Raw genomic sequence first — 27,953 nt, forward strand, 5'->3', positions numbered from 1 at the left:
AAATCAAACTCTTTATTTTTGTTTAAAAAAATACTTATTTGCAGTCATGTGCTAGTTATAGTTGTTACCAGTTGATATGGTTCCAAGAAATTATACAGTGCTCCAGGTTAAATATTTAAGATAATTTAGGGTATGAAATTTAGGCCACTTAATAATTTCTGGATTAGAAATGCTTTTCATCAGGGYGTGCAAAAAAAAAAATTGCAAGTTAGCAATTAACGCTGAAGTGGTATAGTTTAAGTAACATAATAGATACATTAAACTTTTGGTCATGAGTAATTGTATACAAAACATAACAGTATTAAAATACATTATTTTCATAAAAATAACATTGTGACACTTTATATCTAAATAAGACATTTTTAGAAAGATGGTATGAAATATYTGTTATACAAAAGCATATTCTTATAGCAGGATTATGTCATAAATTTTAAAAAATTTTATWCAAGCACTTAAAAGCAGAATGTTTTGTTTTAATAACTGTGATCCACTTGACATAAAAGTATATGCTATGTGTACACTATAGCATTATGTTTACTCTACTTGAAACTGGTCAAAGTACAGCAYTGCATGTGGAGCAGCTGAGTTCTTATATACCACTGAAACTTGTTCAAGAAGATAAAACATCCCATTCTTGTTGCTTAATATGCAAGAGGAAATTGCTCTTTATGCATGTCTGCTGTATGTCCATATTAAGAATAATTTCATGCTACAATCTTTTTTGCCAGTCTGATCTGTCCAGAGGCTTTTTTCAGCTGAAGCCACCATCTTCTTCCTCCAGCCTCATTACCTCCTCAAACACCTGACTGGTGTAAGCCAAAAATAATTAAGTCGAAAATTATAACAGGAGCTGACTGGTATGATCTCCAATTGAAACAGATTGTGTATCAGCCAACCCTACTAAAATCACTGATTTTAAAACCCCTATKAGAACACCACAGTGTTTATTTCCTGTGATGAACACTGCATGCTTACATTTACACTAGTGATCCACTTGAAATCCTGGATGTCAGCAGTTTAAAACCACAAATTAGTATGTAATTATTTTATTTAAGGCATGTAAGAGCATCCTAATTAACTGACATTGAGTGAATGAGACTTCCCTTCAGGAAATTTTTGTCAGCTGCCTTCTCTTCTTTAAAGATGCTAAATTAGTGTCATTTTGGGAAGATGGTAAAAAGGAGAAATGCAGAAAGTTAGRAACTGATCTGATCATTTCAGTTGTTCCTGAAATAGTTTTGAAAGCCATGATTTACCASTAAAATTTCTCAACTACCAGGTATTCTGGCCAAGTCACCCAATATGTCAGTTGGAYTTCTCACTAGCTAAAAACTAAAAGAAAAAAAGAAAGAAAAAACAAACAGATACTACATCAACAGGTCAGTACAGGATCAATATTGCTTACCCCTGAGTAGGATTGGGTATAGCAGCACCAATTGGAAAACATTCTGCAATGCCAGCACTGCACTGTAGTCCTATACTGTGGCATAGCTTCATATGTCCACAGATTATTCTTTAAGAGCACTTATTTCAAACACTATTAGACACAAGAATCCCTTTAGTTGCATTGGTATTAAAATGGAAAAAATAGTGAAAATGTATAGTGGGCTATACTATTAGTACAGTCCATTYGTAGTGTTATTAACGTGCTGTTTAGAGCTGCGTTCCAAACTTGGTAAGCCACTGTCTTCTGGGAGACTACTTGCCTTTTGGTTTTCTGCACCAAAAAAAACCCAGTAGAAATCATGTTGTGCCAGTTTTGAGCAAGATGTCCTGTAAGTCATCTGGCAGTGCCAGTATAATRTCATTGATGTGTGTCTGCAGCTTTTTCAGTGTGTCAGTTTTCACAGGAAGGYGTTCTCTGTCAGCCTGCAACTGCAAAGGTACCAGAAAACATGATTTCTACTAAAAATGCAAGTTTACCTTAAGAAATCTCAGTCATGCATTAGAAAAATTGGAAAATTAATTCCTCATTTGCTGGCTGAGTAGCAATTCGGACAACAGCAGGCTTCCTCAGCAACCATACAACAGTGAGAGCAACACTGATTTGGACTTTCAATAATAAAATTTGGTTTTCTTTCTCCCTGGGGATTCCATCCAAATAGTTTAAAAAAAMCCCAGCAATACAATGTTTCCATAATAGCCGGATGATGCTGGGAAGCCAAATAACTTTTCAGGCATGGCTGAAATTAACTGGTTTTGTTTTAAAAGCCTGAATGAAAGATTGACTCTTTAAACTACCTAGATCATGAAGAGTATTTTCATTTTTTTCGCTTGCAAAAACAACTGTACATGCTTTTATGTAGCTACATCATGTTCAATTCAGTTACTTACCAGTTTATTTTTTAGCTTTAAGACAAGATCCACTGTTTCTACCTCAGTGTGCTTCTGACTCCAGAAAACCAAGTTCTAAAATRAAAAAAAAATTAAAGCATTGGAATATTTATGATTAGATATGTAATTTTCAAAAGCAATCTTAACCTACACCTGATGTTCAGAAAAGCTATTTTCCTTATTATGCCATTTGCTAACATCGTTTTATTCATGCACTGTTTTTACTGTGAACTGAAAAATCTGCTTTATTTGCATGTTTGCCCAGTACTTTGCGTAACAACAAACCTGCACATGAACACAATACAAATAAATTAATGGGGAAAAAAATCTTGCCAAACAGGCTTAGTTTGAAAAAGAGTATCTAAAATGCAAATTAGCAGTGAATGATTACCAAATTGGAACTGCCAGCACAATGCAATATTAAAGTAGTTCAAGGCAGTGCTTACTGTTTCTAGGGCATTAAAGAAGATCACAGATTTTAGCTAGTAAGATTGAATCGAGAATTTTCTTATGGAAGTTCTGTTCCCCTACCCCCTTACAACTCACCTCACAGAGACATTTGTTCATGTACAAAGAAACATTTCTTTGTGGATCAAAAGAAGTAACAATAAAGGAGCAGAATCCATAACAAATTTGTAACACATTTCCTTTTCTTTGATTAAGTTAATGTCAAATGCCATTGGATAGAGTCTAAGTTGTATAACTGACCTGCAAATTATTKCAGCTGTTTTATTTGAATAATCTGTTTGGATTTGCTACATTGTGGTGTTTGGGAATTGACTAGGCGAGGGATAAAAACAAATGGCTTCTGAAAAATAACSAGAGCAATTTTGTTTGTTTGTTTTAAAGCTGTGGCATTGCCTGACTTTGTTTTTGTTCTTCCTATTCCCCCTCTAGCTGTACAATGTCTTCTCCTCTTGCAATTCCATTCTCTTATCAGTTGTTCCAGCTCAAATTATATTGACACCCACTTTGGCTTCTTAATTAAGGAATGGATCTTAMAACCTAAAAATATTTATGTGGCATTTTGTTATATATAAACAGATTTCACTTCTCAGCTTTCAGTTACTGTGGATCAGTAGTAGGCTTATTTACTAAYGTTATCTAAATAGCTGTCAATTCAAATGTCAAATTTGCTGAATTTATATCTTCAAAGCTACAAACTATATCACAACTGAAAATACACTGTTGTCAAGGATGCCAAGAATGGAAGCTGAATAGAATAATATTATCAAATAAGAGGAAAAAGGGTTTTTTTGGGGGTAGGTGTGTGTTTTTAACTTTAAAATACACAGCAAAACAAAGAGTCCTAAAGGCATGTTTTACAAATGATGAAAGTTGTTATGACAAGTTAACTGTATATCATATTGTTCTCACTGTGTTAGCTCCACCTTGTACTTGTTCAACAAAATCATGTTTTATTAGATCAGAATTCACAAAACTGTCAACAATTTTACGTTCAGCCTATGAAAACAGGAATAAAACTGACTTGTGGGAGGTTGTATTTTTATTACAAGATGATAAATATAATCATAAGCACACATTTTTCTGACCTCATTACAGAGTGCTTCTAAATGAAGGGCCTCTAGCTTCTGTGTCATTTCTTTCTGCCGGCTCCTAAACCAACCGTCAAAGTTTGGCGATTTCAAAAAATGCCTGGTAAAACACCAAAGAAAAATATATATTTTAAGTATAATTTGGTAACAGTGTTTTCTACATCATCAAATGTAATTATAATTGAGATATTAGAACCCYTTCTCCATTTACTTTCAAAAAGATACAATATTCTGAAGTAGAGATTAACAGATGTTTCTGTTAAGACAAGGATTGGGAAAAGAACGYAAAGAATTACGTCTGAAACACAATAAGGATTACAAAAATGTAAGGAAAAAAAATCAAGACTCAGTTTGAAATAGCCTGATTTTTATGTTTGTGTTTGACTGGAAGGAGGAATCAAGCTAGAGCCAGAAATAAAACCATAAATAACACTGATCTACAGAAACCTGTAATGTTAACAGAAAACCAGTTTTAAGCAAGTAAAGTATACTTAGCATTATCAATTTCTATTAAAGCATATATTCTAAAAAAAAGTCTTATTCAAATTAATCCAAATTGTAAGTTTGCTCAGAAARAAACTGGATTAATACTACTCATCATTTTTAATTTAAATAATTTTTTATGGTGTTGAAAGAAATTACCTATAAAGTCCTATCCAATCTCCCTTTAATCCTGAGGTGAGCTGTGGTCCTGCCTTTTCCAGTGTCTTCATGAAGTCATCTTGGCTAAACTGCCTCAACTGTGGTGGACTCTGGACAGAAAAAAAAMTTAGTAGACCTTAACTTCTCTAATCACCAATTTCCAGCTCATTGAAATTATGCTTCCTTACCTTCCAGGGTGATATGCATTTCTGCAAAGGCATTAGGCTTGCCACATAACGTTCCTAGGGAAAGGAAAAGGAAAGGCTGTTTGCATAACCAGTATTAAACATACTGTCCACGTATTACAGTCCACGTGTGTGTTTACTTATTGCTTGTGACCACAGCTTTTCTCTTCTCAGTGTTAGCACAGGGTGGGGTTGTACCTATTTACCACATGAGAAGACAAGAAGGAGCTTATCTTACACAGATTATATTTCTCAACTCCAGAACTTTAAGCCAGCAAAGTTCAAGAAGGACATGAGGCAAAGAAGGACAGGAAGCAAACGTACACATGGAATATCTATATCCTGAACTTCAGCCTCTGGTAAACAATCTCTTTTGTTTGGAAACAGTCCACAGGTAYCTTCATATTCGCGAGTGATTCCAAACAGTAACCACTCTTTGTATCAAGTGTTTKGAAGAGATTTTTTGAGTCGTTCACCCAAGCATCAGAGTTAGAAGTAACCCMCAGAACACCGTGAGCTGTGGCCACAGCACTAGCATGGCCAGAGCCTAAACTTGGGTGGGGCCACTGCCAAGAGTCAGGTGCAACAGCAGGAGGCAGCTGTGCATCACCAGTTGGAGCCAGTACTGGACCCAGGGTTGATTCCAGSGCTACACTGGATAGCTACTGGACTTTGTCAGGGTAACTCCAGGAAAACTACTCCTTATTTCTTATGTAAAAACGCCATYAGTTTAAGAACTCACTAATGGAATAATGAAGCTTTCTGTCAATTCCAAGAAATATCGCCGAAGTATCACACTTTGTGCTTCTGTAGGACGTTTCTGTTGTACTCCCTTAAAAAAAAAACAAAACAAAACACAGTCAGTCTGTTACTCCAAAGTTATGTAGGTAGTTGTGGTGGGTTTACTTTTCATGAATATTTATTGCAGTGTTTCTGTATTCATTTGCCATAAGCCCACACACAGCACCTCCTACCGTGAACCACGAAAGGAAAGTCATAGCATCCAGTCCTTTTGTACAGATATGTGCCCTTGCAATTACTGATTTTTTTATCATCATATTTGTTATATTTAGTTATGAGCTGGGGCAAAGGAAAGAGAACCCAGTTTCATTTCGATTACACCAAGTGCAGCCTTAAATGAAAACATGCTACAACAGTACACAAAATACACAAACCTGTTACCCTTAGGAAGTCACCTACACCATTACCTTTTGCAACTGTTTAACAATTTCTTCATCTTTGTTCAAGTATGGCTTGTAAGAGGTATAAACACCTAAAGAAAAAAAGCAGCATATAGCCAAAGGAGCAACAGTGTATGCCTTTTAAAATCAAAATGCTGGCAATTTAACTCTGAAGTTACCAGGTTTGGAGTCCAAAGTTTTTAGGTTCTTCAGTTTTTTCACTTTCACCTGCTTTGGAACTTCACCTGCCAAAAGCACACATGAAAGCACTTTACTTGAAGACTATCTAATATTCTAAGAAACATTAGAAACATTGACATGAATCCAAACATATATCCAGAAACATCCAGCAAACACATGAATAAAAGCAAATAAACTTTTTTTCAACAGAGAACCCTTGTATGAAGTGAAAAGATACAAATACCTAAAAACCAACAAAAACATAAACAAGCAAAAAATGAACCAGAAAAACCCACAAACAAACAAAATCAGCCAAATGATGACCCTCTGAATCCAAGCAGGCAAATGAATAAAACATACAGATATACAGAAGTGAATAATTGTTTTCTTTATTTCTTATTTTTATTCTATCTTCCTTTGTTTCCCTTAGTGTAAATGCTTTTGGAAAATAAGCTTTGGTAACTTGGCAAAACTAAAATTGTGTAGAAGAAAATAAAATAGTTGCCATGGATTAAATGTTGTAAGAAAATGAATTTAAGTCTCCTTTGTCATAGGCCATTACTAAGGGCTTTAATTTTGTTTTTCTGGTTGGAGCAGGATAAATTAGAAGACCCTAAGCCCTGTTAACRGTCTTGCAGCCTCAGCAGAACCTTCCTCCTAAATCTATTTGGATGCTCAACTTCAGAAACAATAACAGTTAAATTGCAATTGAAACTGCAGAGTGGGTGGAAAATGAAAAAAAAAAATCTCCAACCCACAAAACAACAAAAAAATAATCAGAAGACCTCTCTTCGTCTCTAAAGAAATAAAGTATAACTTTAAAAACAGATCAGACAGATATATCTATAGAACTTCCTGACTAAGCATTTCCCATAGCTACATCAGAACCAGGATTTCACACTTGAAACTATATATCAGATTAGAAGGCCACCTGTTTATATGGCTTTTCAGAGTTTAATTAATACTCTATTTCCAAACCTTAACTACACAGGAGTCAAATAATTATTCCCCACACTACCCTAAGCCCCCACAGGCATTCTGACCATAGACAGACATGGTACTTAAAAGYAAACCAAAATCTTGACAAATTAAATTGAACACAGTACATCATCCTTAAATTTAACTTCTGAATACTCTGAATTAATTAACTTCTACAAAAATTAATTTTATGTTGTTTTATCTTAATTGAATATTTATGAATTCCCACTGTCACAACAGCAAGCRTCATGAACCTGCCACAGCAAACAGCTACATTCAGGAATTTGATACAATAATTAGAATGGTGCAGCATTTTACTACAGGCTGGCAATTAACATGTTATCCAAAGATTACATGAAAATTCTACTCAATCGTGTAAGGGAATCATCCAGACTGAACAATTAATAATTACTGGAATATTGCCAGAAATATATCATCAAAATATTGCCAACAACCTTTTATATATAAAATTCAAACTTAGCTTTCASACAGGTCTTGTGTTCTGCACTGGCTGTGACTGATTTATTACATTCTACTCAGACTGAAATAAACATCAGTAATATATTATGTCTCATTTTAATACCTTATTGGCAGAGATACAAAATCAGGACACTGTGAAATGTAGAACATTATTACTAATTAGCATTACTACCTTTTGCATTTAATGTACTTGATTTGGAAAGACAAGACACGGAGCAGTCAAGAGTCTAATTTCATTTGACAGATTTACATCCATCACAATTTAGTTACTAGTAAGCTAAATTAATRGAACATAATTACATACACTCGTAAATAAATAAGCACATAATTATATCCTGTCACACAGKATTGTAGAAGATATTCTTACTTTACCTGGAAGTTTGATATCTCCAATTCGGATAATGTGAGGCCAGTGCTGAAGTGTTTTAGCAAAAAAGGGATTTGTCACTCCTAAAATGACAGATGGCCTAGAAAAATAATGACAATATTTAAAATATGATAGCAAGAGCTTCTGCCTCAGCAAATATAAAAGGTCAACTGGAATTCTTAACTTGAAATTATTATCCTTTGGTATTTAAGTTACATTTTAAATTGCACGTAAGAGCACAAATGTTTATCTAAGTTCTAAAGTTTTAGAAAATAAGACAGAGGCATCTTAAAGTACAAACGATAGTGAAGAATAAAAATGACAGAATCTGATTAAACAGTTGGCTAAATTTTGTCCATTTACAATGGTGAGAACAGCGCATTATCTGTTATTGGGGTTTCATGATGTGTTGGTTTGTTGATTTTTGTTTTTTTTTTTTTTTTTTTTTTTTTTTTTTTTTTTTTTTTTTTTTTTTTTTTTTTTTTTTTTTTTTTTTTTTTTTATGAGCAGGAATCTGACTCATATTCAAAAGACAAATTGCCACTTTTCAAGGTTTGATTATAACAAACTCCTAGTACTTGAATGTGCATGTCATTAAGAAAAGGAGACACTCAACATCCCACTTGCTTTAAGCAGCAGTTATCAAGTGATGCAGCACAAGCACATTAACAGCACTGTGCCCCASCTCATACCCTGCCAGATTTAGTTTGCTCTGTGCCTGCCTTCTGGCTTGGGGGTGCACAGGGGCACTCAGAGAACAAGAGGCAGAAAGAGCACAGGCCTGCAAAATTTGGGATTTATAGCACGTATATGATGAGACATGAACCTACTATTCAATACAGTGGCTGCCATCCATTTTACAGTCAGCTAAGGAGTACAGCAAAAAGTCTCACTGAAACTGCCATCTCAAAAATATGTTATTATTTTGTCGGATTGGCCTTAAAAATCCCAAAATTTAACAGTTCCTGCACACTATCCTTGAGTTTCCCTGCTCCCCTCTTAGTAAGGTAATAAAATACACAGAATTGGCATCATCTAGATTTTTCACCTTCTTAGAGTCGCTGCTTTAAAAATCTATTTCCAATCTTTCCAAGTTTTTGTTTTCTATAAGAAAGCAATTTCAGCTCTATTTCAAATACTGATTTAGATAGTGACCAACCTTCCTATTTTGCTACAGAGGAGTGGATGCAATTTTGGAACATGAGTTAACTAAAGTTTAACCAAATTCTTCCTTGAATTATTCTTAGAAACTAAATTACATACTACATAACCATTCCCATGAAACACAATCTAAAACATATTGCCTATGTTTATGTGTTTTTCCACTGCTCTATCTCTGGCAATATATCCATTGAGAGGAAAACTACAGTAAAAAACCCAACAAAACAAACAAAAAATCCAAACCATCAACCTCTGCCTGTTCTGATACTAGAAGAAATKTATTTATCTATTAAAAGATCAGTGAATCTAACAAATGCATTCCATTCCAGACCAAGAGGCATTTAAATAAGTTACATTAATAAATACTGGAGATGTATGGTCTCAAAATAAGAGCAGGATTTAAAAAAAATAAAGGGGAAAAAGTGTCTCCTTAAAGCAGTTTCAAACATCACTGGTTTTGTACATTCACACTCTTAAAAATAAGATTAATCTCTAAATTATTTACAATAATAAGCTAACAAATTTACTGAAGAGATATTTGATTTTCAAATTGTCTCAACTAGGACACCAACTGATTTAGGTTTACAAAACAGCTGTATGGATGTTGAATTCTACAAGCCACTTTGTTTAGCTGTCAATTAAAAATGAAAACAATTACAGCAGGATTTCCCAAGGAGCTACTCTGGAGCTGGTGTTGCACAAACACTTATAGAAAAGCAAGAATTTTTCTTGGATTCACACTTGCAGTTTTACTTATTCTGTGGAGAAGAATCCTATGAAACTCAAGCCTAGTTTAATTATGGCATTGTTTAATAACTTCTTTGTCCTATCTAACTGGAGTGAAAAATCAAATCAGCTAATCATTGCACTCTGTGAGATAAACCCTATTAACAAAAGAGTCTAAACCTGATTCTCTAATGACAGAAATCCAGAATAGTGAAACAGTACTTCAACACAAATTTATGGTTCCGAGTGGCTTTGAGCAACATCTTGCCCAGAGTTTGATTTACTTACGGGGCCTGTGTGCGAGTTGTGTATTCTTTGAATTCACTGTCRTGGATGGTGAAGTATGGCCTGAAATCACTGCAGTACTTCAGTGGTGAAATACAGCTGCAAGGTACACCAAGGATGAGCTTGGTTAYGTATTCAGTGCAAACCTTCATGACAGACACAAGCAACTCTAAAATTTGTAATCTGTAATCACACTCAGATCAAATGAAGGTCCACTCAGCTGAAATCTTACACTGAYTTGTTCAATAATTCGTCAGGAAGCTCTACTACATTTACCTAACAAGGGCCAACACAGTTTCTGAAGACTCTGATGGTGATGGTGCCATCACAACAAGTGGTTCTCCCARCAGCACTAGCTCCCAAAGCATCTGAATGTGAAAGAACACCGGACAGAAACACCTAAAAACAGATTGAGGTATTTTAATATGCTTGACATCATAAAATACATATTTCTTCTGGCTAATAAAGGGGTAAAAAGGAAYTGAAAAGTATTTTAATATGTAAAAATATTTTAATAGTATTTTGAAAAACATAAAATACTCTTGTAAAATGGAACATTTAATTAACTTATTTATTGCAATTTCAGCCTGCATATTGTCTAAACTGTGTTTAAACAAACTTCACAGAAAAATAGTTTTAAAACCAACAMTGATAAATAAAGCTTGCAAGCTGTGAGATGTGTTACACAGCTGTCACATATCTTTGATATGTGGGAATTCACAACTAGAAATCAATCAGTCCAAACTCCTACCTGAAAAGATCTACTTCATGAACAGTCGGTAAAGCCATGGAGATCTGAGCATCTGCCTAAAAGACATCGCAATGCTTGGTTTTTAGTCATCAGAACACCTAGGTATTAAATGAAATGGTTTCCCTTAAATGCTTACAGACAGTAGACAGTATATATATCCTAATTATTTATGTACTGCTGCAGTAGTACATTATTTCCACAACTATTTGTGTTCTAAGAGCAAGATTTTCCCCAAGACACATACAGACACCCTACTTGCAGGCATATAACTTTCAGTCCGGAAAAGATATGAAACACTGAAGCAATTTCAAACAACTGCACATGAAGGCACAGACAGATTTGTTTTGTACCCATCTTCTATGGCTAAAGATTTAATTCTGGATTCATCCTCAAGAAAACCCCCAAACCATCACAACATCCTGCCAAAGGGATGTTCAAGTTAGTAACTTTGTCAGCCAACTGTCTTCTTTCAGGACTTGGATATYTCTCCCTGTTTAGGGTAACTAGGTCAGAATATCCTTTCTATGGAGAATCCAACTCTGGACTCCCTCCATTCRACGTTTCATAGACTGTGGATTTCATTATTATCAAAGTATGTGACAATTTGCTACCAATCTTTTCTAACAAGTTTAAAGTGAAAGAATGAAARCAGATCTCTAGCTTTGTCTGGGGTTATATACAGTATCAGTATCTAATCTCTACCTGGTGCATATTCTGCACTATCGGTGTTGTTCCAGGCTTGTCRCGATATGTTGGAATCCGCAACTTGGAAAGAAAAAGAAAGGTTTATTTTCCCTTGTAYTGAATCCAGCAGACACTTAAATGCTGACTTAGAGACAATCTGTAATGCTTAAACAGGATATACTACAGCATGATGCTTATTTACCCCAYAAAATTTCCACCTACAGAATTTCCACTTACAAATTGAATACTAGAATATGAAAATAATACTCGTTAAAAAAGAGACTACTKCTAAAATTAGTCAAAACCGTCACTGTAATTTCAATAAAAATACCTCTAAATGTTGGAAAGAATGATCTGAAATAAGGTCTTGGAGTTTTAAGATGGTAAGAATTACTTTTAGAAAAAAATCTTCTCCTAAAACATCAAGATGTCCTGGTGAGTGAGGCAGAATCCAAATAGTCTGATCGCAAGTATACATCTCTGGCCTCACAGTTTGCACCTGCAATCTTGAGTACTACAAATGCAATCATACTGGAAGCTGGTATGCACAAACAGATGCCATTTACACACAAAACTTAAAACTGCCCAAACAATGTAAAAAAACAGGAACAGTATCACTGGGCAGTAATTATGGCTTTATTCTGTTTAGGAATGCAATTACAGCTTTCATGAGTAAGAATTATTGATGAGATAAATTCATGCAAAACCCAAACAAGACATATCTGACACTCATCAAGTTTCATTAAATTTCTGCTTTCAGAACAGCTTCAGAAACTTTTTTCTCTCCCAGTGATGTACATGTGTCTTACCATAAACTTGAGAGTTTCTGTTGAGAACGTGCTTCTGGCTGTAACCTCTGATTTCAACAAATCCATTTAATTGCATTTCATATGAAAATGTTATGACTCCCAGAGGCCCAGTTCTTAACCACTGTTTAAACTCTACAGTTCCTCCCTGTGCACTARATACAACTTCTTTAATAGCTTTCTTCAGACATGTTTCACTTCCATCCAAAATTAGAAACAGCACAAGCAATTATTTCTGGTGTGCGGGCCAAAAAAGATTTTTACTTATCAACTTCAAGGAACAAGAATGATTTCATCAATGTATTTAATCTGCTTGACTGGAACTTAAATGTCAGTATTTTGAAGTGCTACTTTATGTTTAATTTGACAAATACAATTAGCACTAAAGTCTCCCAGAATTCAAATTCCAGAGGGATYATACAGACACTGCAATTAGTAGTTATACTGAAATATCACTTTTTAGTATCTAGAAAATTAAATATTAACCTAAGCACCATAAAAGATCCTGCCCTCCTCCCCCCAATCAAAGCACCTAATCAAGATCTCCCAGAGCTTCACTCTGAGTGCAGTAAACATCTACTCCTGTTTGGAAGAATAGGACAGTGAAAATAAGGACCAAGGCAGTGAGGATCTCTACGGTAAAGAGTGAGGAAAACACTCTCAGAGAAGAACAAGTGCAGGAGTACCTACCTTCATTATAACCCCCATAATAGGCAACTGCAGAACTTTCCCTGGAACGGGTGGTGGCCAACGATCAACATCGCTACAAACTGAAAGAAAAATACAACAGTTTCTATAAGCTATAAACCATGATCAGTCACCTTTGTGTACACTGCAACTTTAATGCTAATAGTCCACAGCAGTTCTACTCGTCTCTTGATCACACTGAACAAGTTTTGCAGCCTTTTGGTCAATTTTTATATATTATTCCATTAGAACTATAAAGTTTTTCAKTTCAAGAAAACAGTGTTCTCTGGTCTTCCGTTTTTTGTAGCAATGAGACTTAAAATTAGTTAAAGAAATGTTATCTGAGAAACCATGAAAGTATGTATTAAAAAAACTTTGAAAAGAACACCTACATTTATGTACACTGGCTACTGCAGAACCAATAAACACACCAGCAGTTAAGGAAAAAGCTGGTTTCTAGCTTGGCTAGAAAGTTTCCCAGCATTTTCTTGTAAACCATTATGAATATAATAGGTGTATCTCATAGTTTCTGCAGAGTTTATTTTGTTCATAATACAACCTCTCAAGAAAACAGGTGATTGAAAAATAAAATTCTTTCATGGTTTACACAGAATGTTGCTCAGTGAAAACACAAAGACATGAAAATTGTATAGGGCAGGCACAGTACACAGACCAGAGCTCTTCCAGGCCAAGAGCAAATACTTTTCTATTTGTCCTTTTCCAGCTCTTTCAGCTCTGCAGTTTGGCTGAGGTACCTGTTACCAGTGCTTCTGTTGCTTTTTCCATTCAAAATCAAACAAATCACACACACAAAAAAAAACCAAACCTCAAGCAAGAGGACATTTGTACAGCTGCTTAGTAAATGTTGTCAGACTACCCAAAAGGACTAGGRGGGTGAAGAGCACAAACTAAGGATTGCCATCAGTTCCTTGAGCTCAACAGCTGGTCCTGAAACACACACAATCCTAGATGTGTTTCARGAAGGATCTCCAACTCTCCCAGGGAGGGGACCCCCAACTCCGCCAGGGAGGATCCAGAATTCAATAGCTCTGTTCAATGATCTACAAGTCAAGYCAGTTTGCTAAAATTTCAACCCTCTACTCTGCAAGAAGACAAAATCACAAACTAGAACACAACAGCGCTGTTTATTTATCCAGAAGAAGTATGTGATAGAAGAGTTCTTCCAGAACAACATTATAGGACCACTACCTGCTTCCAGGAAAGCTTCACTTTTTTCAAAATATTCTGGTGCTATTTGCTTAAGCATGGTACGAAAGAGATGGACATAAGGCAGCTTGCTGATGAGGACCAGGGACTGGAATAAAGAGTAACAAAACAGAATTTCAAGTTAACACTTTCCCTCAGTTCTGCTGCACCTGTTACCCTCASACAATACCAGGTGTGACTTTTCTCACACATGCAAGCAAACCACACATCTGACTACAGACAAACTGCAAACAAACAACTCCAAAACTTCCCAACTTTCTGTTTTTAAACACTGACACAAAACTCTCTCTTCTGACAGCAGAGCTGGAATATGGCATGAYTGATGTAAAATTAGACCAATTTAGTTAGTCTCAACTTAGAGAGCAAGACACTTTTCTTGTTCCTCTGCAGTCACTGAAAAATWATTACTTTCCAAACCAATATTTTCCTAAAAGAACTGAAATTACCTTCTGGAAATAGCCTCTYTTTAATGATTTGTCTCGAACTTGTCTGAAATACACATAGCCATAATAATATGCTGAATCTTTCTGCAAAAGAAAGGAAAGAATTCAATACAACCACCTGATACTGCCCTCCTTTCTGAAGAATTCAGCACACAATTTAAAAGCCTATTTCCCTGCAAACTGCAAAGTTGATTACATACAATAAACTAGAAGCATTACTGTGTTTATTAGTATTATCTTTATTTCAGTAAATACTTCAAAGAGAAAACATCAGTGTGTGGAAACAGCTGTCCTTTCTGGCTTTACTATTTTTGTATCTACATTCTCCTGACACACKGTGAAACCAAAATAGAAATAATTTCTTGAGGAATAAATCAACATTTATAATTCTGCAAAGTAGCACGAAAAAGATTTTAGCAGTTAAAAACCTTAAAGCCCTGACTTAAAGAGATTAAACCTAGTCTTTCAAAGTATTAGTTTTACAAAAGATTCTTGGAATATTAAGGAAGTATGCTCTCACACTTCAAAGACAAGACATCAGCTTCATCCTTCCTACAAACAGGAATTCAAGTATTTGCCACATAAACAGAACTAAACTGAGTTTGAGAATCCAACTCCCAGAGGCCTCAATATTCCCCGTGGRCATGAGGAGAACAACTTTTGGCCACTACTGCTTTTAGGTAACTGCTCCATCTTCAAAAAGTGTAGGGCGGAAACCAAGCAAAACAGCAAGTTGTTCAGACTTTTTTTTTTTTAAATGAAGTTATAAAGCATTCTATGTTTCCACAAAAATAATGGTTCTTACAATTTGATCTACAGGTTTCTAGCCAATAATGAAAAAAATCCATACTAATAAAAYTTAAAGAATAGTTAATGAAACTAATTATTATTACAATTATAATAATATGTTAAAATAAACATTTTCTGAGCTTTGACTTTGAAGACGCCCAGTTCAGAGATCTCTCATTACATTTAAAGGTGAAGACCCACAAATTAACATTACCCAAAATAAATTTGACTTCATTTTTTCTTATTTCCAACCTTTAAGTAAACTGGTAGATCTCTATCCAACTGGTCCAGAAAACAACACAATGAGACCTTCCTTCCAGGAGACCGTCGGAATCTGAAACAAAATTGTGTATCCCCAAGACAACCTACATGSGGAAAGAGATAAACAACAAACAGACAATATTCTGAGTTTGAGCCTTTTCTATAGTCAAAGACGTATCAGAGTTTTGGTTCATTTATCTTGCATTGCTATTATGACCATTTATATATTTATAATTTTATACATGAACAATTTGGCATCTCTGGCAACAGTAAATACACTGTCTGCAACAAGGAGAAAAACATCATTGACTTAYGTCCTCAAAAAGGTCAACTAATGGCTGTTCTCCTGCTGATACTGCCCATTTCACTGGTCTGCCTGGAKAGTTTTGATCATCCTAACCATGTAATTTCTCTGCTAAATGGCTGCACTTTGCCTCTTTTTTGATACCAAAGAGTTCTTACAGAAGTCACACTGTAGGAATGCATTATGCTGATCTGAACTCCCCAGGCAGGTCTAGGTTTCATCATTTTGAAAGCTGCAAAGCTAATTGTTGAAAACTGAGTGAAATTGAATAGGACTTCCCAGCAACATCCTCAAGGAGTGAAGTTTTCCTTCATTTCTGTCAAAATTAATTTCTTAAAGAAAAATGTAACTAATTCTTCAGGGAACTGTTCGCCAGACTTGAAAGTTTAATTTCATCTTCTCTTTCAGTCACAGCAAGCACAGACAGCCCAACCCCGCAGTCTGAGTCTCTGGCTGTGCAGATCAACACTGACACACACAGAGCACCCAGGTCTGACTCTCAGCACCCCTTRAAGCTGCAGTCAGAAACCCTCAATGCACCACGACAAAACCAAAAGTAGCAAAACATCGCATGATGGGAAAACCATCTGATTCAAACAGGTAGTGAAAGCAAGTGCTCAGCAACATGGATTCAGTAATAAGAAAAACCACATCACATGCCAGTAACACAGCACTAAATATTTGCTTCAACTTTTCAAAGCTAGTTTCCTTCARCCAAAGAAAAAAATATACTCTACAAACTATTATAGTAACATAGACACAGAAGACCTAAAAGTAAATTACCTTTAATCATTAATATGTGGAAATATCATTCAGAATATGAGAACAAGCTCTTCCAGAAAAGATTGGTAAACGTCTATTCTTTCTTCAACTATCCATGCAGGGAAGGTAAAAGCTTTTACCTTCTACCATTATTTTAAAGATGACTTTACTGGAAAACTCAGCTTAAAGCAACAATAAGTGTTGCGGTCTAGTAGCTGAATAAATCAATTTTCTCCTCTAAATTCATAGCCACAAGTACTAGAATAATAACTCTTTGTAGTTATGAAAGAAAGAAGTTCAAYTAACCTTTTAAGCCATGAAAATTTAAGGAAGACTGACCTCTAAYTTAGCTGCAAGCTAACAACTTCCTTCCCTGCTATCTTACATAAAGCTTTTCTTTTTATGTAAAGGCCTATGATGAAAAAAAAAATCCTCACAGATAGGACACACTTCCAGCTCATTTGTGGAAGGCAGGTTTTACACAGGTAATCCCCTCTCTATGTAATTTGAAACTTAAACCTACCAAGAATGATCAAGAACCAACAGTTCTTATTAAGAATACTATAAAAAGGAAAGAAAGTGGGATTTTTTTCCTGCTGAAAGTAAAMTCTCCTTACATATATCTATTCTGCCTAAGGCAACTTCACTACACTTATATTTGGAAAAATACACTAAAAAAAAATTTAAGAAAGAAACCTTTGGTCCTAATACATGATTTTGTAGGTTCAATATACCTTTTAAAGACTGAAGACATTTATAACCATAAACATGAGAGTACTTAGAAGATACAGTTAACTCATCTCCTCTTTCAATAACAGAAAGAAGCTCTGCCTCTATTTACATACAGAATAGCAAGGACAAAGAACATATCTTAATTTTAACGACATTAAAACGAAGAGGAAAAACCAGCCAAAGCATTTTGTAAATTACGTAAGAAAGAGCTCACACACATTAAAAGCACACATCTGCATCTCCCTGTCAGAGCTGTTACACTGCAGAGCATCCAAAAGCAGAGTCAGCGCAGTTACAGGCACAAGGCTGGTACTGCGGGCTCTGATTTTTGTACAGAAACAAATGTGAAAGAAAGTGTCTGTACTTCTGCCATATCTTTTTGCAGRTGGTCCAACCCATCAGCCACATGCCCCAATTTCTCTTTGGCAGCAGAAGAGCAGAAGTTTAGTTTCAAGAMTAATTTAACAAGCAGGACCACACACAGCCACAGACACAGCAAGAACAGAGAAGACAGCTGAGRTTTTCCCTTCACAACTGCTCTTTCTAAATGCTTCTGAATTTAAAAGTTAATATCACTGTTATGAACTTAGAAAATACACATTTAGTCCTTTATGAGAAGAAGATGCCATATACTTCAATTTGCTTTATTAAATCCTTCAARTTCCATGCCTACTCTCCTCTCTACAGTGACAATACTATTATTTTGTTTAAAGAGCAAGATTAAGATGTTCATTCTTTACTTGCCAAGTATTCTGAAACAAATGTCATCTGGAAGGTCTTACATGCTTACATAAACGGAAGAAGACTCCTCAGACCTTACTGCAATGCAGACAGTTGCAGTTTTATATTTATACTTAGCTGCAACATTTCTGCATTGCAATATTAATTAAGATATATAAATACRTATTTGATCTAAAGCCCCAAATATATCCTGCCAAATTCTATCTTTTTTAACAGAGTTTAGTCAAACAACAGACAACTATAGAGTGAAGGAAGCACTTACCTGAATTAGAATCTGGAAAAGACAAATAGCAAATATTGGTTTTCTAAAGGGTGAGGAAAAGAAAAGAGAGCTGTTACAATTCCTGAGATATAATAGATTTATAGATTTCTTAAACTAAAACCAAATTATATATAGCAACCATAACTTACCTCTTTATCTGTGAGTTTGGAATGTGGAGGATATATTACCTACAGGAAAAAAAGACAGCAATATTTTATTTGAAAATGAACTGAATATAAGTAGTAAGTTTCCATCAAATATTTTAACAATACAACCCTCAGATACCTGTCTAGTGTTATTTTTTTACATTTTATTAATTTCATTTTCAACTGTAAACTATTAATAATATCCCTGTTCTTATCTTTATATGCTTTTAAGCTTTCTTGATCATCCACCTTTACAACGTATTTTGGATGCCAGTTAGAGACCATACACATACATTTAAAAATGTATATTCAGAATGTACATTCAATGGACTTGAAATTTTTGTTGCAAAAGGTCTCAAAGGAGAGCAAGATTACATCTTTTAGATTTAACTTGTTCATACAAAATGCAGTAGGTGATTACATTTAAAGCAAAAACATATTATTGTCTGAAATCTGTGGCAATGCAAAGTTAGGTTGGAGTAACCAAAATTCAACCAAAAAACATCCTCTATACTGACACTAATTCTCAGAGGATGAACAMTGGCTCCAAATGCCAACTGTGAAAGGTCAAGGAATACACTCAAAGTAATTTTTGCACTTATAGAGAAAAAAATTCATGTAATTAGTTTTCACAACACAGAAATCAAAAATGATGCAACACAATGTAAGATGCAGAAGCACCATTACTGAAAAAAGGATGTACAAATTCAGTGATTATGCAAGTAAGTGAGAACAGAATATACAGGAAAGAGRACAGACCTGAGACACTTAAATTTCAGCTAAAAAGATCCTCAAAAAACTCCACAACCCACTCCAAAACTACTGAAATGGATGGCTAGCTTGCAAGCAAAGAAAATTTAATATAAATTCCAGGATTATATTTTAAAGGTGTCAGAGCTTCCAAAGATGGGACCAAGAGCTGAAAACAGACACGAGTGTGACACCTGCATTCTGTATGCAGTAAATCCATCACCAYCACTTTTCCAACTCTTAGTATTTTCCGTTGCTATCTTATGCTAAGCAGCACACTAAAAGGAACTCTTTCAGTAGCTGAATGATGCTGAAATTATCCACATCTAGTCAGCAGATTGGCATACAGACTTGAATCCATACTCCTCCTCACTAGCAGGTGTTTCTTCCCAGAATTCCCAGAAAGACTAAAAGCTAATTATTCTTCCTGCAGCTACCTACCAAAAAAAAAAACAGGCCTTAGTTCTGTAGACACTTTAAGTTAAATTTTATGTACCCAGTCAATTAAATTMACATGACTGTCAAAGAAGAGTCTGGAGCTAGGTCAGAGGCTGTGCCTCCCTCAGCTGCCCAAGTCACAGGTTATAYAGAAACGTTTCTCTGTTGTTAACACCACCTTATAACCTCAAGGGAACAGAACTCAGAAAATTAGCACAGTATGCTCGAGTTTTATTTGCATTTCTCTATGGCCAACAGTTATGTATTTAACATATGATWATAGCTGGATTGGTTGAATTGTAGTAGTCTGCCATGCACCTCTTTAACGAGAGAGAAAGAAACAGACACTTTCCTTGAAGACCAAGCGTTTGCTTCGCAGTCACATGGTGAATAGGGTGAAACAGGATGTGAAACTGATCCAAATGATAATTCTTCTTTCCATTTCCCAGCACTGTGAGCTCCCCGTGCATTCCCAAAGCAGTGCCACAGCTGTCCCTGCCTGTTGCACAGAGGGCACAAACAGCTGGCAGCAGCAGCCGTAGCTCGTGCTGAAGCAAAACGCTTCACACCTGTAGAGAATCTTTTCGCACACCTCAGCGACCTGGAGAACGCTGTTAATTATGAAGACCRCTCGCATTCTCCCTATTACCACACTCTAACACCCGGATATCATGGCAATCAGCGCTCATTCGTGTGCAAAGAAAGCCGGTGATGTATTTCACACAAAATCTCGGCAAGCGGTGAAAACCATCTACAAGAGCCCGCTGATTGTACAAGCAGCACCATGAGAAGGGCTGCCCGAAAATCACCAACCTCACCCGGGACAGCCGGGCCGGTTCCCCTGAGCGCTGCCCCGCTCGCTGCTCTGGGGCTCTGCACAATCCCGTTTCCTCAAGCACGGCCGAGCTTCCCCTGCCACTGTGCAACACCGGGCCAGAGGAAGCGTCCGATTCCGGCGGGGCCCCGCCGCAGCCCGCAGGCTGAGGGGCGAGCGCTGCCCCCCGCCCGCCGCCGCACGTACCTCCACGGCCTGGCCCAGCTCCAGGTCGAAGCCCACCACACACACGCAGTGCAGCCAGGCGGAGAAGCGGTCCCAGGGCAGAAGCGACAGGCACTGGTCGGGACTCTCCGGCTCGGCCAGCGCCGCATCCTCCGCAGCCGCCCCGGCGCCGCCGGGCCCCGGCTCCGAGCCCCGCTCCCGCCGCGACATGGCCCCGACCCCGGCCCGGCCGCGAGGAGTCACGTGACCCGCGGCGCCCCGCCCGCTCCCCCCGGAGCCGCCCGGAGTGGGCGGGGCCAAGCGGGCACGGCGGGGAGGCCGAACCATTCCTGCGGGGAGCGGGGGGGCGGGAGCGGCGGCAGGGACGGAGCGCCCCCSCGCGGCCCGCCGGGGAAGGGCGGCGGTGCGGCCCCTCCGAACGGGCAGCGGGCGGGCGCCGCGGTTCGGTAAAGGGAAAGRAGCTCTCCATCGGGGCTGCACACACCGCACCCAGCCCCGGGGAGCCCGGCCCACCCGTGCCGAGCGGGGTGATCGTCAGGACAGCTCYGCAGGCGACGGATCAGTCAGCTTTCTTTTCTCTTTGACATGTTAGCCAAAGCACCTGCACGGGGACGTGGCCGCCAAGCAATTAACAGGCGTATGTCCATCGTTTCCTATGCAACGCTGAGCACCGCTCAGCAGGGAGATGGAAATAACCCTCCGGCTGATGGCTGGATAACTTCACCCTCACAGGAAACTGGGATAATAAAAAAAGCATCCAAATCTCTTAAACCCTCTTTTAGTGCCTTAGCCAAAGCCCAAGCTCTTTATTTAATAATGTAAGAGCTTTCAAATATTCTTTTAGCACAGTCCGCCAGCTATTTATATTTCATTATGAAACACTTTGTAGATTAAAAGTGCTAAATAACTACTTTACTTAACCAAAAAAAAATCATGCATGCCCCGCCCCCCCAACTCCTGACCTCTTTTTATTTAATTATTCGCTACTAGAACAGCTACTGCTACCAGAACAGCTTCAGCAGCAATAGATGCACACAGGCAGCTTACCTGAATCACTACATGCCATTTTTTCTCCAGAATATGAGCTGCAAATATTAAAACCAAGATAATACATCTATACATACATAAAAGAAATTTCTGACTCCTTAGATGCACTGTTTCCTTAAGGTCCATTAACATTTGTTTATCTATCAAAACCAAACTGCTAGAAGTATGCTTTGATCATTAGAGTAATTTTCTAGACAAAGGAGGAACAAACATACAACTCAGACAAAATTGTAACACACAAAATTATCATGGTAATAATTCAAGATATAGCGGCCTTCAGCTATCATAAACCATTAGTGGCAAAGTGAATGTTAGATACAAACTGAGATAGGAATGTGGTTCTGCAGTGTGCAGCCTTCAGGCAGGGCTGAAAAGGAAGGTTCTCGCTGTCTTCAGCTGCTTCAGGTATTTTACTGTGRCACCATGCAAGACTCACAAATTTTTCAAGTAGTTAACTCCTGATTTCTGTAAAAGATTGCTATCCAAAAAAAGACATGACTAAGACTGAGTTTAATCAAGTTAAACTCAGCACAATGACTCTCAGTGGAATTTCATTTGCTGTTTCCATTTAAGGACTGAAATAGGGCCTGGCCAAAAGCTTTTATCACTTGGTTTAAGAAAAGATTCCATCTCACTGCTTCTTTTAAGCCTTCCCTTGTTTATATTTTTATACTTTTTCTTGTTTATATTCTTGYTCTCATGGCAAACCAAAATTTTAGCTATTATCATCATGCATGTCCTAGATTTTGCTGACCTCTATTTGTAAGTTTTCATGTGAATAACAAGTATGTGTGAAATATTAAGAATAAAGTAYTTAGTAAGGGTAATATGTTCTGCTCATTTCATTATATAGTAAATGAATTCCACTTAATGCTTAACAAATAATCTTTTGGCAGTAGAAAGTTAAGAGAGCAGACACACAATCTTTGATCAAAAAGTGCTGAAGAAAGGATTCTCATCCATTGGAGATATTCCCAATAACCAGGGAAACACTGGTTCAGGGAGATTTTCACCTAGCCATTACAAAAACATTTTAGTTTTGATAAAATGTGATTATCTTCTTCAGTTGAGAAAGAATGTACCTTAAAGAAAAGAATAAAAAATTTTCAGTATGTATCATAACATTTAAAAACATCTGAGACTGCCTTGTTCTTAATGAAGTATCAATGCGTGACAAAAGACAGATTTCAGAGTTGGGAACCTAYTAACTGAGAGCATTTTGSTACAGCTTGCAATAAAGCCTCATGAAACACTAGGGCTCTGCACATGGAATGCGCCCTTACAAAACTCCAGGAACTCTGCCTTGTTTTGTAGGAATACACCATCTGTTAATATTTGGAAGGGTTTGGACAAGAGAGACTTCTAGAAAAAGCATGCCCTGTGATGTCAGTTGCTGGAATAAAAATGAGAAAGGCCCATGTGGGACAGCTGGGCTCTAAAGATTCACAACTGTTCCCTGTTTGAGCCTGCCTTGCTTTCTTCCATGCTCTATCTTGCTCCTACAGCTGTGATCTCCATGGCTCTCTCCTGCCTCTCTCAGCAGGATGCTTTCTATCAGGTAGCAGCAAATGTTGTGTTGGCTGCTGGCTGGCCAGGTTCCATCAGCATCAGCAGGGAKTGACTGTGCAGACTGCTCACATCCACAGAGTAACACCAAAGAACTGCATAAACATCATCTGCTCATCTCACCTTCCCCCTCCATCCCCCGCCTTGAGATTTTGGTTTAAAGGAGTATTTTACTTGTATTTGAAAATTAGATCTGATCTATTAAATACATTACTTTAACACAAATAAACACACACACACACACAAAAGTCATGAGTATTTTTAAAGCATCTTTTCTGTTTTTCAAACAGCCACAGAAAAYATCAAGCATTTCAAAATGTCAATATTGACTGTTTAATTGATATATTAACAGAAAAGCAAATAAGAGCTGGTCACATGATGACAATGTTCAGCTAAAATGATAAGGCAGTGGAAATGCCAGATATATCAACTTGCTTGATTTTATTTGAAATGAAGAAACACTGCATGTAAAATTAGTTATTTATTAGCATAACATRTATTMATGGTATGCCTGGTACATTACACTTACATATATATACCAAATACACAYATCATCAACATACTATGCRATGTACATAGTATRTATAAATAGATAGRATATATAACACATAAAAATAAATATTTTAAATCATTGTATAACACATTTATATTTATCACATAACATAAATCRAATAGTATATTCAGTATATGCTTACTACATGTATTACATTACTGTAATTGTTATGTTGGCAAGACACTCATTTGTGTACTGGATACAAGTGTCTTTTTTTTAATGCATACTAGAAATAGAAGCAGGGAAGGATCTGAAGCAAAATGGAATAAATGGAGAGCCTACCTTACAAGGGAGGATTAAACTGGCTGAGTCGCTTACTGTTTCAAAATTAATGCTGAAAGACAATGTAATTGTTCTTTACATAACAGTCAGAGAGTTAAAAGATCATGAACAGAAAATAAGTCTGAAACTAAAGAACAGTAATAGCACTAAAGTAAAAAAGTGTAASCCCATTATTAAATCTGGGGTGACAATTAGAATAATTTTTTTAAACACTAGAGAAAATGTCTCTGAAACAGTTCCTTACTTTCTGACAGCTTAGTTCAGAATGTTTCAAAAGCTACTTACRAGGCAAGTTTGTTTTGCAAAAGATATGTAAGATGTAAGTAACAGTTCAAACTTTGCTTTTCATTTCCACRTTGCTCTATATAGCATTAAAAGCCTTCTTAGACTGTCATATTTTAAAATGTGGTATGGCAATTATACATGGAATTTGTTCTRTTTCTGAAAATCAATACAAAATTGATTGGATAAATTGCTGATGAGTGAGTTTCAGAGATGAGAACTAAATAGAAAACCATGCATCTCTTTCTCTTTACCTGTTTATTCTGCTTCCATTATCAGTTTGCATCTTAATTTTTATACTACAAACTGAACTTCTGCTATACAGCAAGCCTCAGTCATTCCAAATGTAACAATTTATCTGGAATCAGCATCTCCCACTTAGCGACTGGTTCATACCTCTGCACTGAAAACTCAGGCTGATATATATTAATCATTTTGGCAGCTTTCTAGATCACCGCTGCRCAATACTCAGAAATGTAGCACTGAGGTGGCTCAAATTATGCTCAGTGTTTTTCTTTTTGAGTCAGTTACAGTTAGCTCAGAATTTGTAATAGGCTTCCTTCAGCAAAAGATCTCATTTTTCATCAAGTCATTAAGACTTCAACACACCCAAGCCAAAATCCAGATGTTTTTCAGGTTTGCACATAAACTACCTCAGCTGCATTTCCTCCTCCTGAAACAGACACCTGCTCTTTAGGGAACAAATGGACGGTCCCCTCGGCTCCCTTTCCCTTATCCAAGATGGCTATGGAGCGGGCTCTTTCTGCCCTCAGCTATRATGGCTATCATAACAATTCCATGGACTTCCTGCCCGGAAAAAGGACAGACACAGAGCGATGCTGCTGCCCTTACCTAACATGGCTGCGAAATGCTCTGCCTGGTTCAGCTGTGTGKCAGCGTTTGCAGAAACGAAGCAGGAACTGACACTTCCTCTCTCCTCCTCTTTCTCCTCCTCCTGTGAGCACAGCACAGTGGCCCAGCACTTCACARAACTCTTCATCCACCTGTTGCTTTCCACAGTTCTGGAATGGACACTTTCTGGTAAGCAGCAGACACCTCATAAAATACCCATACAATAATGGTATCCCTATTTCAGAACGCAGCTGCTTTCTGTATTTTCATCTTAGCCGATAATTCTGCTGCTGGTAACTACTGAACTTAACAGGCAATTTGAAACAAGAGTTAAAAAGGCTGAGGGATAACCACACGCATGCAGCTCCTCCAGGAGCTGGCACTCGTGCAGAGAAGGAAGGCTCAAATTAATGTCCTCGATGAGCAGTGGGTACAGCTCAGTCGTTACATGAGCCATTTGGCAGTGCCCAAGAGAACTAGAAAGGCAGCTGGCACATACCATTGCWTCCCCGTGAAACTGTCAGAGTGGGATTTCTCCAGGGGATGAAGAAGGCTTCAGGAAAATATAATATGCCAGTGGCTTACATTTTAAATGACGTAGTTATGTTATATTATTAAAAACACCGAGAACATCAGAAAAAGGTATCCACTGCTCAGCTTATTATTTTACCTGATTCTCTTAGGCTCTGTATATGGTAATAGACCTTCTTCATCTCTAATTTTACTTTCAGTCTCCTTTCTCCATTGAACATGCACACAAAAATAYAAAAAATGCTCTCATAAACATTCTTTCAATTTCAATACCTGTAGTACCCTTTGTTCCCACTTTTTACACCTTTGCAATTTCCAAGCACTCTCAATTATTTCTACTTTTGCAACCCTTTCCCTCAAATAGAACTACTAATAGACCCAAATTTATTCTCACTTTCTCCATCTTCTTTTTATACCCCTTCTCCCCTTTGATTTGTTATGGCACATTGTGTGCTGTAAGCAACAGCCACACTGAATCTCCCCTTATTAAAAAATTCACTAAAAGTAAATTACAATATCACAGTAGTACAATCTCATRAACTGATGAAAGCCATGAAATAGTGTGCAGTATTTTTTTTTTTTTTGCTTGATTTTTCTTCCTGTCAGAATTAAAATTATGGATAAACAGTTCTAAAGCTTCCACCTATCAATTGTTTTTGTCTTCACAAAATGAGATTTGTCTTTAATCCTGGATTTCAGTTCTTTGTTTCAAACACAGATGATACAGCCTAGTTTTGCTTTTTCTCACTGGATTGTTGGAAGAAAACTAGTCTGTTATGAATCAACACTCCTTCCCCAAAACACAGTGCAGTCAAAAAGRAAGGGGAAAAAAATGAAGACAGCCCTGAGATTTTACTGTGCTACAACTAAGAATTAAGAACACAGCAATCGTGCTTTGTCTCACACACTGCACTGTCTTACCTCCATTGCTGCTTTTCCCCTCATCCACTGCTGAACTGCCTGGCCCAGCTCCATTCCAGTGCTCCACGGCTGTCAGCTCTGCCATCAGAGAACCCTTCTGTATCCCTAATCCTAACACCTTGTCACAGGGTAATTATAGTGCTGGCATGACCCCAACATCTCTTATATCAAACAATTTCCACTTGTTTGCTTTACGGGGAATGACGRAATTAAAAATGTATTCGGACTGGAGAGACTCGTTTGGCACCAGCCTCCCATATGACCTTGACAAGTGACCTTTCCTTGCTTTCTAAAAAACGGGCATAAATATGACCTTGGATGATGCCCCATGATGTATTGAGGGAAGAAACAGCACCAGTGACCCCACTCAGACCTGTCCCTGCAGCCACTGCTCCAAGGGTCCCCTGCACCAACTGCCAACCCCCAGGACACCTCAAACCACACTGCAGGCTCCTTAGGTTTTTATCTGGGATCATAAAACGACCAGAAGAGCACGGGAAAAGCAGGAGGATGTTCAGGAGACTCCTGCAATTTCTCATGCAAGCTCTGCTGAGAACGTGTCACCCCAGCTCCTCTTCTGAGCTCCGCTCTTCACCTCAGAATAATCTGAGTTGGAATCAGATCATCGAGTCCAACTCCTRGCCCTGCACAGRGAGCCCCAAGAATSCCACMCTGTGCTGAAAGGGTTTGTGAACTCTGGCAGACTTGGGGCCCTGACCACTTCCTGCGTGAGCCTATTCTARTGCTCGACCGCCCTCTGGGTAAARWACCKTCTCCTAAAATCCAACCTTAATCTCCTGACACAACTTCAGGCCATTCCCTCCCCCTTATTTATAAGGGCCCCGCTCGTCCCCTCCCTCCCCACCAGGACAGAGCTGAGAATGAGGAGGGCAAAGCGACGGCACGGGGCCGGGGCTCACTCACCTCAGCGGCCTGCCCCGTGCTAACAAGTCCCAGCCGAGCCCTTCCAGAAGGAGCAGCAGCCCCTTTCCCCTTTCCCGTTCCCCGTTCCCCTGTCCCCTCCCGGCCCATCCCGCCGCCCCCTCCCCACACGCCCGGAG

General features: G+C 37.7%; 1 protein-coding gene across 2 annotated transcripts; it reads right to left on the reverse strand.

Annotated features, from left to right (window-relative positions):
* Positions 1-5: 5 nt before the first annotated feature.
* DENND6A (DENN domain containing 6A) lies at positions 6-27,860 on the reverse strand. 2 transcript variants are annotated; one of them, XM_057373391.1, is made up of 22 exons: positions 26,893-27,860; positions 25,441-25,610; positions 24,307-24,358; positions 18,674-18,712; positions 18,525-18,567; positions 15,715-15,827; positions 14,677-14,757; positions 14,213-14,318; positions 13,007-13,086; positions 11,529-11,591; positions 10,827-10,882; positions 10,352-10,474; positions 10,079-10,174; positions 7,909-8,003; positions 6,078-6,143; positions 5,926-5,990; positions 5,460-5,549; positions 4,721-4,774; positions 4,533-4,642; positions 3,888-3,990; positions 2,335-2,409; positions 6-1,875 (listed from the first exon to the last, which is right to left on the reverse strand). In XM_057373391.1, the coding sequence occupies exons 1-22, from the start codon at positions 26,944-26,946 to the stop codon at positions 1,744-1,746; spliced, it is 1,866 nt and encodes a 621-aa protein (XP_057229374.1). In that variant the 5' UTR covers positions 26,947-27,860; the 3' UTR covers positions 6-1,743. The 2 variants fall into 2 exon arrangements, with proteins under 2 accessions (XP_057229374.1, XP_057229373.1); XM_057373390.1 differs by lacking the exons at positions 24,307-24,358; positions 25,441-25,610; positions 26,893-27,860 and adding an exon at positions 20,880-21,185.
* Between the last annotated feature and the right edge of the window lie 93 nt (positions 27,861-27,953).

Source organism: Malurus melanocephalus, unplaced genomic scaffold (genome assembly GCF_030028575.1).
Source record: "Malurus melanocephalus ecotype Western Australia unplaced genomic scaffold, MMel_1.1 scaffold_196, whole genome shotgun sequence".
Classification (NCBI taxonomy): Eukaryota; Metazoa; Chordata; class Aves; order Passeriformes; family Maluridae; genus Malurus; species Malurus melanocephalus.